Source organism: Zophobas morio, unplaced genomic scaffold (genome assembly GCF_036711695.1).
Source record: "Zophobas morio isolate AGI-343-1 ecotype UQ-CSIRO unplaced genomic scaffold, CSIRO_AGI_Zmor_V1 ptg000046l, whole genome shotgun sequence".
NCBI lineage: Eukaryota > Metazoa > Arthropoda > Insecta > Coleoptera > Tenebrionidae > Zophobas > Zophobas morio.
Window position 1 is genome coordinate 4,799,677 of NW_026972151.1, and position 10,581 is coordinate 4,810,257.

At 37.7% G+C, this 10,581-nt stretch overlaps 2 protein-coding genes across 5 annotated transcripts; both read left to right on the top strand.

The window, feature by feature from the left end:
- Positions 1–1,181: 1,181 nt before the first annotated feature.
- Positions 1,182–9,235, top strand: LOC135142221 (farnesol dehydrogenase-like). 4 transcript variants are annotated; one of them, XM_064073895.1, is made up of 6 exons: positions 1,182–1,448; positions 7,810–7,859; positions 8,118–8,343; positions 8,391–8,852; positions 8,906–9,061; positions 9,110–9,235. In XM_064073895.1, exons 3-6 carry the CDS (start codon positions 8,236–8,238, stop codon positions 9,149–9,151), a joined length of 768 nt encoding a protein of 255 aa, XP_063929965.1. In that variant the 5' UTR covers positions 1,182–1,448; positions 7,810–7,859; positions 8,118–8,235; the 3' UTR covers positions 9,152–9,235. The 4 variants fall into 4 exon arrangements, with proteins under 4 accessions (XP_063929965.1, XP_063929966.1, XP_063929964.1 ...); XM_064073896.1 differs by having other exon boundaries at positions 1,182–1,353; XM_064073894.1 differs by lacking the exon at positions 1,182–1,448 and adding an exon at positions 7,211–7,226.
- Positions 2,006–7,204, top strand: LOC135142140 (uncharacterized). Its single transcript, XM_064073809.1, has one exon. The coding sequence runs from the start codon at positions 2,006–2,008 to the stop codon at positions 7,202–7,204; it is 5,199 nt and encodes a 1,732-aa protein (XP_063929879.1).
- Positions 9,236–10,581: the final 1,346 nt, after the last annotated feature.

The window sequence follows — 10,581 nt, forward strand, 5'->3', positions numbered from 1 at the left end:
TTGGTGTTCAAGTGGGGCGAGTCCTCGTTAGGGTATAAATAAGCGCCTAGTTATAGTTTAAGTTGAGTTTAGCTTTGTCTAGATAATGCCAAACTGGTTAGCGTCGACAAATATTCTTTTAGATGTTTTGGGTCGTGGGGATAAACGTTATACTATAATAGCGCACCCATTGATCAAAAAGTACAATAGTATTTTAAATTATAAGTGAGAGGAAAGCTATATTATAGCGAGTGATACTGCTCTCACGAACTTATAATGACATTTCGCTCACGTACAATATGCGATGTTTTATCTTACAGAAGCAACAAATTCATAAAAGTAAGAATAAGGTGAATCCAAATTGACAGCTCATTTAGCTTAAAAAATCGTATTGTCATTAGAAGTATTAGTAGTATCTATAGTTAGATTACATTACATCACTTGTTAATAATACTGAATTTGTCTCTCGCAAAACGGTTGTATAATCTCCCCAAAACCTACTACTATACGATAAAATTATTTGATTCACTGATTAGTACTTTTTTAACACATTTATTTAACAAATTTGAATATTTTAAATTTCAAAACAATTCTCGTATATTCTAACACGAACTTTAAAATTGCTCTTGCAAAATTTATTTTCTTTTATGACCACCCATAGGTACTACATATTAAAAATTTGATCCATTATTAAACCATAAGTACAAAATTAGCGTTTTACTGTATTCACGAAAATTTTAAAGCTTGTCCAAAATTTCGTTATGCAGTTTTGAATATTTTCGTAATTATCTACATTGACAGCGTTAAAAATAGGAGTGTAAATATTTGACAAATCACACCTTTAGTAAACATTTGCCGTCCACATTTTAATTAGGATTTATTTAGCAAAATTTTCACACGTCGTCACCAAATTTTTGATGATCAGATAAATTTACCCCAAATTCTTAAAATTTCACAAACATCTGTCTAATAAAGTCGGCAACGAAACTGGCGACCAACTTTACCATATTCTAGGATGTTAATACGCCACTTCCGGGAAGCAGGAAAAGTTAACGAAAACAGAAAAATTCAGAGAGAAACACTCCACGCAAATTAATTGAAATTACTAGGGTACCTGCGCAGTCGAATCTACTTCATGCAGTATCGAGTACCACACAGCGTGATTTTGGACCGGCTGGAGATTTAAAACACATTTCGTTCACTTACTTCACGTTGCACAATGTAGCTTGTTATTGCGTAACCTTCCACATAAATATAAATACACGTGCTCGAAATTTTACTTGGTGAAGTTTTTCTGTGTAACTTGTGTCTTACAGAAATAGTAGGAATTCAGTATTCTAGTGATACTGTAAGAAATTTTGCAAAAGATATTAGGTAAGGACTATAAAGTGGCCAAAAAGCGAAGAGTGTTGAAAAAATTAAAAAAAACATTAGGGGGTGGGGGAAATATTGTACCACTCAAACAGAGGGTTGGTGAAGTGAAAAAAATTATATGTATATTGTTAGTGCCTCTGGCGGGACCCTGTTTCACCCCTCCCCACCCATAAGGGTGGGAGCCAGAGCCACCCCCACCTTGGTACACAGGGTAGCATTCATTCTAAAATCTTAACTGATTCATAGACATTCATTCGCAATTCACAATTCGTAACGAACAGTCATCTCTCTCGACCGCACGGTCATACTATTCTATTCTTGTAATTCTTAGTTATCATAACACTTGTTACTAGCAATATACACTTATTTTACTGTTCGCTGGTCTTATTCATTTATACAAATTAACATGGTCCTTCGAGCCGGATCAGCGACAGAATAACAGTGGTAGTGATAAGTGTAATTCTCAACGTATCATTCCTCGGCTGGAATTCAGCAAAATAGTTATCAAACATTACCCAGAAATCATCCGCGCAGTGTTCAACAATCGGTAACGGCCGCGAGTGCAGTGCAAATCATCCAGGGTCATTCATCGAGAAACTCAGGTAGGCTTTAGTTTTGTCCATTTACGTAGTGCATTAATCTCGTACCGACGATGCCGAATAACGATTCTCTCTGTAAATTTATCCTTCTGGTTCACGACGTGCGTTCACATGAGGATTTTATCTCAGAAGTTACAAACCACCAAAAAATAGGCGAATTAAGATGCAGGTTGGAGGACTTAAAACGGGTACAATCGGCGGTATTAGGCCTTATGGCTGAACATAAATCGGACACTTTATTAATTACGGATGACGCGGATAGCGAGGAACCTAGCGAACCTGTCGTTTATAATTTCAGAGATACTTTGAAGGATATTTTTAAATTGCATGGAACTTTCGACGAGCTCATAAGAAAAGGTGATGCGGCATCTCGATCTTCTTCCCCTACCTTCTCCAACGCATGCAATATAAGGGTTAAATTGCCTAAAATAGACCTCCCTAAATTCAGTGGAGATGTTACGGAATGGGGGTCATTTTTCGACACGTTTTCTAGCCTAATAGGTAACAACGAATCGCTAACTGAATCCCAAAAGTTTCATTATTTAAAATCGTCTTTAGGTGACGAACCAAGGAAAACGTTAGAAAGTCTTAAAACAACCAATAATAACTACGCTATTGCCGTGGATCTATTGAAACAAAGATTTGAAAACAAAAGATTTATAGTCAATAACCACTTAAAAAATATTTTCGACCTTCCTCACGTGAATAAAAATGATTCTAAGTCTTTGCGCGGTTTTCTAGACCAAGCGCAAATTAATTTAAATACGTTAAAGGCATTGGGGCGTCCTGTCGATCAATGGGGGGACGTCATTGTTTACATATTGACCTCCAAACTAGATCATTTCTCCAGTGCGGCATGGGAGGAATCTATTGAATTTAACACCATTCCCGGGCAAGCGGAATTACTTTCATTTTTAGAAAAACGTTGCCGAAACTTAGAGTCAATTAATTTACACAAATTTCGTAACGAAGGAAAACCGATTATTACTCCCAGACCAAATGTGAATGCTTCACTTAAAAGGCATGTTTTTCAGTCATCAAATATAAACAAAGTCCATGCTAACAGTAATCAATCAATCCCGTGTTTTATATGTTCCCAAATGCACAATATATTCAATTGTACAGATTTTTTAAGTTTGACGCCCAACGATAGGTTGGAACAAATAAGGAAAATGAATCGTTGTGTCAATTGTTTAAGAACTAATCATTTTGCTAAAAGTTGTTACACATTAACGCGTTGTAAACAATGTCATAAGAAGCACCACACGCTTTTGCACGCGGAAACAAACAATAACCCGACCAAAAATGAAATAAAAGATAAACCAGATGAGGATTCCGATAATGCTGAAGACACGTCAAAATGTAATTTAGCTATTACGTCTAGTGTACTTTTGTCCACCGCGTTGATTCACGTAAAGGGTCCGTCAGGGAAAGTAAAAGAATGTCGCGTGTTGTTGGACATCGGGAGTCAATCTCATTTTATCACCGAAGATTTGTGCAAGGCTTTAGAATTAAATATTAATAACATCAATATGTCAATCGTAGGTATCAACAGCGAGACGAGGCTTTCGAAATGTGCCGAGCTCGAAATAATTAGCCGAGTTTCCGAATTTCGTGCAGTGGTTAAGTGTTTAATTATTCCAAAAATTACCGATAATTTGCCCGCATTCAATTTTAATATAAACCACTTAAAGTTGCCCAAAAATCTAAAATTGGCTGATCCGAAATTGCATGTTTCTGCAACTGTGGATATGTTAATTGGAGCAGAGTTATTTTTGCACTTGCTGACTAACGGTAAAATTCAATTGGGAAAAAATCAACCAGTGCTTCAGAATACAGTACTTGGATGGATTCTTGGCGGTACTTTGAGGGGCTTAGAAAATAATCCTTCCTGTTGTTATAAAATCAGTCTGGACGAGAGAATTTCGCGTTTCTGGGAAATTGAAACCGTTGAAGCCGCCGACAAACCTATTAAAAAGGATTCACAAAGTACGCTTTGTGAAACCCACTTTAAAGATACCACAGGCCGTTCACCCGATGGTCGCTTTGTGGTGAGACTCCCCTTTTCGAAGAATCCGCCGCAATTAGGAAATTCCAAAGAGATGGCCCTAAAACGGCTATTGTCTATGGAGAGAAAGTTGGGTCGGGACCGTAAACTTAATGAGGGTTATACTTCCTTTATGAAGGAGTACTTGGCACTTGGACACATGGAGGTTGTAGAGGATGATTCATCCAGTAAATCCTTTTACCTTCCTCACAATTGCGTTGTAAATCCGAATAGCTCTTCCACTAAATTGCGCGTGGTTTTCGATGGTTCATGTCCTAGTTCAAACAACTTAAGTCTAAACGACAATTTATTAACAGGCCCCGTTTTACAACCCGAACTTTTTACCATATTAATTCAATTTCGCTTACCACAGTTCGTCATAACATGTGACATATCGAAGATGTACCGGTGCGTTTGGGTTCACCCCGACGACCGCAATTACCAAAAAATTGTGTGGCGAGAATCTACTGAACTTCCCATCCAAACGTACCGACTCAAAACAATAACGTATGGTCTAACGTCCTCGTCTTATCAGGCCATTAAATGTGTTCAGCAGTTAGGGTTCGATGAAAAAGCTTCTTTTCCTTTAGCACATAATGTAATAAACAATTGCTTTTATGTCGATGATGCATTGTTCGGTGCAAATTCAGTAAGCGAGTTAATCGAAACCAAAGACGAATTAAAGGCCGTTCTGGCAAAGGGAGGCTTCGAGTTAAGCAAATGGTCGTCTAATTGTCCCAATATACAAGAATGCACTCAGCCTACATCCAGCGGTAATCGCTTAATAACGGACAAACAACACAATAATAAAACTTTAGGTATCAGGTGGGATAACCAAAATGATTCGTTTTCCTATGCCGGGTTTACTTTTTCGGTGACAAAGGTCACCAAACGATCTGTAATGAGCGCCATATCGCAATTATTTGATCCGCTTGGTTTAGTCAATCCGGTAGTAACAAAGGCTAAAATCATTATGCAACAGCTATGGGCTTTGAAACTAAATTGGGACGACGAATTACCTGAACACATGCACAAAATATGGGTTGCTTTTGTGCGCGAATTAGCATTTCTAAACAACTTTCAATTTCCCAGACGGGTAATTTGTAAGGACCCTATCAAATTAGAAATCCACGGATTTTGCGATAGCTCACAGCAAGCTTACGGCGCGGCCATTTTTCTTAGATCCATCAATACTCAGTTAAATGTATCGGTACGGTTACTATGTGCAAAATCACGTGTTGCCCCGTTAAAGACAATCTCGCTACCCCGACTCGAATTATGTGGAGCGGTACTACTATCCAAACTTCTCTGCAAACTATCAAAAACGTTAAGCATTCTTCCAGAGAACTGTTATTGCTGGACCGACTCCCAAATAGTGTTATCCTGGTTAGCGGCGGAGCCTAGTAACTGGAAAACCTTTGTAGCAAATCGCGTATCCGAAATCCAGGACCTAACGAACGGTTGTACTTGGAATCACGTGAATAGTCGGGACAACCCAGCCGATATAATTACGCGCGGTGCTTATCCAAGAGAATTAGCGAAACATCAATTATGGTCAAGTGGACCATCTTGGCTTTATCAATTGGAAATCAATACCTCTAGGGAACACGAAAAAAGTCTAGCCCAAACAGAGGCATCGCTTGAAAAACGCACTGTTGTCGCGATAAACCTGCAACGGAACAAAGACGCTATGGTCATTTTCACTCTTTTTTCCACTTTCTCGAAACTGAAAACTTTTGTAGCCTGTTGGAAGCGTGTTATTAAAAACTTGCAGAATCGCGTAAAGAAACAACCTGAAGTTACTGGCAATTTGACATTAGGAGAATTAAAAGAAGCCACTACCTCCATAATCCGCTTGTTGCAAGCTGAATCTTTTTCCTCAGAAATCCGACAGTTAAAGAAAAATCAAAAAATCAGTAATAGTCATGTCATTTCCCTTAATCCCTTCTTAGATTCAAACGCCTTAATTAGGGTTGGGGGTAGACTGAGAAATGTTTCAACCATGCCTTTCAATAAAAAATGTCCTATTCTACTGCCAAAGCATCATGTAACTGATGTGATAATAAAAGAAACGCATGAACACTTATTGCACGCAGGTCAATTAGGTACGCTGGCACAAATAAGATTGAACTATTGGCCTGTATCCGGGCGTAGTCAAGTCCGTAAAGTTTTACACAAGTGTATTAATTGTTTCAAAGTCAATCCTAAGCCTTACACTCAAATTATGGGGAATTTACCTGAAGAACGGTTAATGTCAGCCCGCCCATTTTGTAATGTAGGAGTGGATTTCGGAGGCCCTATATTCATTAAAGAGGGAAGAGGTAGAGGAAAAAGAACTGTCAAATCGTACATCTGCCTTTTCGTTTGCTTATGTACCAAGGCAATCCATCTCGAATTAGTAGGTGACCTCACGACCGATGCATTTTTTAACGCTTTAAAACGACTTATTTCTCGCCGTGGTAACATTTCATATATCATTAGTGACAATGCCACGAATTTCGTAGGTACTAAGCGTGAGCTAAAGGAATTGTTATTAGGTAAAGAATTTCAAAATAAAGTAAAACAAGAAAATATTACGTGGAAATTCATCCCTCCGCGTGCGCCCAATTTTGGTGGTTTGTGGGAAGCGGGGATTAAATCCGTAAAAACTCACATTAAGCGCGTTATCGGGGAAAACCATCTGACGTACGAGGAAATGTATACGCTCTTGGTCAGGATTGAGGCTGTCTTGAATTCTCGTCCCTTGACGCCGCTATCCAGCGACGTTACTGATTTGGCCGCCCTGACTCCGGGCCATTTTCTCGTTGGCCATCCATTGACAGCTCCAGTAGAAAGGGACCACACTACCATTCCTCACAACAGGCTCTCCCGTTGGCAATTAATTGAATCCTGTCGCCAACATTTTTGGAAGCGTTGGTCCGCGGAGTACCTGACGACGCTGCAAGGGAGATCCAGGTGGCAGACCGTCTCAAAAATCGTGCCCGACGTCGGAACTCTGGTACTGATCAAAGAGGACAACCTGCCCCCGCTTCAGTGGCAGTTAGGGAGAATAGTGCAAGTGCATCCCGGTAAAGACGATCTCGTTCGTGTAGTGTCTGTGCAGTGTCGAAATGGGATCATAAAACGAGCCATTTCAAAAATATGCCCCCTACCGGTCGACAATGAGAGTGCTAATTCAGAAACAATATGTCGATCCAGTGTTTAAGTATTGGACTAGCGATGCTTAAGTGAGCTCTTAGGTTTACACTGTAAATAAGTTCGTTCTCATATTAATTCTTGTTCTGGTTTACTGCTAACTCACTACATGCACAGTTTTGTAAATAAAGTTGGTCCACTCGTATTGTACCTAATAATGTGTTGTAAATCTCTTTCAGGTGGCTTACATGTAATGTAATATTCATTGTAATATTCTATAATTTTGGTATTAAAACAATGTAATTGTTTCAAGGCGGGGGGTATGTTAGTGCCTCTGGCGGGACCCTGTTTCACCCCTCCCCACCCATAAGGGTGGGAGCCAGAGCCACCCCCACCTTGGTACACAGGGTAGCATTCATTCTAAAATCTTAACTGATTCATAGACATTCATTCGCAATTCACAATTCGTAACGAACAGTCATCTCTCTCGACCGCACGGTCATACTATTCTATTCTTGTAATTCTTAGTTATCATAACACTTGTTACTAGCAATATACACTTATTTTACTGTTCGCTGGTCTTATTCATTTATACAAATTAACATATATATTTTTTAACAAATTACTAAAATATAGTCTCAAATGAGCGGAAAATCATTTCAAAAATATTTTCAGATACGGTTTTGGACCATCGTCGATATAGGTGCTGCTCATTCATAGATAAGGTAAGACCCAATTAAACTTATATTATTATCTATATTCATATAAAATTCGTCCTTGACAATTTTTGTTCAGAGTTGTTATCAACTAATTAAAATATACTTTCTGCTAGGTAGTTAGAGAACTGCGTTTCATAACTGAAAGTTAGATTACGAGTTACCTGTATGTTTACAAATATAAATAATTGTGCTTAGTTGTCCACTCTGTAATCTGCCTCTAAATAAAAATTTGTCATATAAAACAGATAATCTTATTAATTCTAGGTGAATCGTCTAGTGTGGACCCAAATCAACAAATTTCAATAACAGCACACTGTTTAGAAACTACAGTCATCAGTTCACTGTCAAGGCCACCCTTACATCATTCATAAAACCGTTAAAAATGGTACTTTCACTAGATCGATGGGTCGGAAAAGTCGCTGTAGTGACAGGAGCAAGTTCTGGAATAGGTGCAGCCATTGCAGACTTCCTCGTCGACAAAGGACTAATAGTCAGTACTCAACCCCCAATTACAACAAATTAATTCTCCTTCTTCAGGTCGCTGGTTTAGCTCGTCGTTCTGAACGCGTAGAGAAAAAAGCTAAAGAGCTCTCTGGCAAAAAAGGGAAACTCCATGCTATTAAAACTGACATCACCAAAGAAGAAGACATACTGAATGCCTTCAAATGGATCGAAGAAAATTTGGGCCACGTTCATATCCTCATCAACAACGCTGGTGTTTCGAAGGAGGATTTTTTAAGAAATGGAGATGCAGCGATTTGGAAACAAGTTTTGGATGTGAATGTCATGGGTTTGTGTATTGCTACTCGGGAGGCTGTAAAGATAATGTCTGCTAATAACATCAAGGGGCATATTATTCACATCAATAGTGTGGCTGGGCATAAAGTGCTGAATTATCCCGGGATAAATCTTTACTGTGCGAGTAAATATGCTGTGACCGCTTTGACTGAGACCCTGAGGCATGAGTTGAATGCTATTGATTCTAAAATTAAAACGACTGTAAGTTTTGATTGTTTGGTTCGTTGTTTTTTTTTCTATGTTTTTATTTGTAGAGTCTCAGTCCTGGGTTAGTCACTTGTGAAATGACAACTCTTAATCCTGAGCTTAGTGAGGAGCGTAAAAAGTTGCGCGTCACTTTGCCGATACTAGATCCAGAGGATGTTGCTGAGGCTGTAGGATATGTCTTATCCACTTCTGAAAATGTTCAGGTATTAGGTGTAAATTTTCATATAGTTTTCTGAAATTTTCTGTTTCAGATTAATGAGTTAACTATCACTCCAGTTGGCGAGAAATTTTAAATTCACATCCATTGCCTATTTCCTGTTATCTGTTCCAACGCATTTACAATTGCTCTTATTCTTAATAAAACTGAGTAATATTTTCTTTCAAACATTTAAAAAGAGTATTGTTTACTAAAATCTGAACAATAAGGTTTTAGTGCTCATAATAGCTGTTCGTACAATAAAACAGGATAACCAATGTTTTTGCGTATTAAGTGTGCTATTTTTCACCGAAACGAAGTTTAGGTTAGAAACACGCCGTGTACAGAAAAAGCTTTTCCAAACATGTTGCGCACATGATTTTTTCAAGTTTAAAGTATAATCAGTCGAATAAAAAACAGCTGAAAGACAACAAACTACGTAGCATGGTGACGCATTATGGCAGCAGCGCGAAGGGCGTCTTGTCGTGAATGTCTACTTGTCCCAACCACAACTTCAACACGCCACGTGCGTTTTAAGTAATCGCATTCCTGAGGGTTCTAGGTACTCCGCGTCGTTATCCCGTGCTTCTGAAATCTCCCAAATTTTGACGGTAGTAAAATAAGTGTTACAATTATAACAAGCAAAATTAAATTATGCCACACTCTATCAAGAATTTCAAACAAAGAATTTACATGATATTAAAATATGTATTAATTCAAATTATTGATTTGAGCCAACAAATCTTACATAATAAGCAATATTCAGTACGATTAAAATCATTTTCTCAAATACTTACTTGAGAACAGATGTTCAAATTGAGTCAGTAGGAAAGTATTAAAACCCCCCGGTTTTCGAATCCACGACAATATGAATTTAATTGATGAAAGATGAGTTTAAATGTCATCATTAAATGTCGAGTGAGTACTAGTGAAGTATGTTATAATATAAGAACTTAAATAAAAACATTCTGAACTTTTAGACATTTTGCTGTAGAAGTAACATAAATAGTTAAAAATCTTAATATGAACTTTGAATTTACAAACAAAAGAAACAAAAATAACACGTGTTGACGAATTCGCCGAAGATTCATAACATTTCAGATTAGAAAATCGATAATTAACTGATCTTACACCAATTACACTCTACGAGTAGGAGGATAGTGGTGTCAAATGCGATCCATTTTTGTTTAATCAATTGCCCGTTTATGTATAATTACTAGAGTCCGGAATTTACGAAATTTGCATTCTGATGTAGTTGTTCATACTACAACTAAATGCTTTCGGATCTAGGCGAATTAGGTAAATACGAATTGATTGATTATTTTCACATATTTTGACAATTTTTAGATTTTCAAAGCATAGCGCGCACTTTTTATTGCAAGTGTCAGCGTTTTTAACTTCTAAAGGTCGAAATCTACAAGATAATATCTTTGGTTAAATTTCGAAAATTGTCAAAAACAATTGAAAATTTCAAAATGGGATGTATTGAAAAATTGAATTTTTGAAAAAGTTGCTTAAAAAATCTCA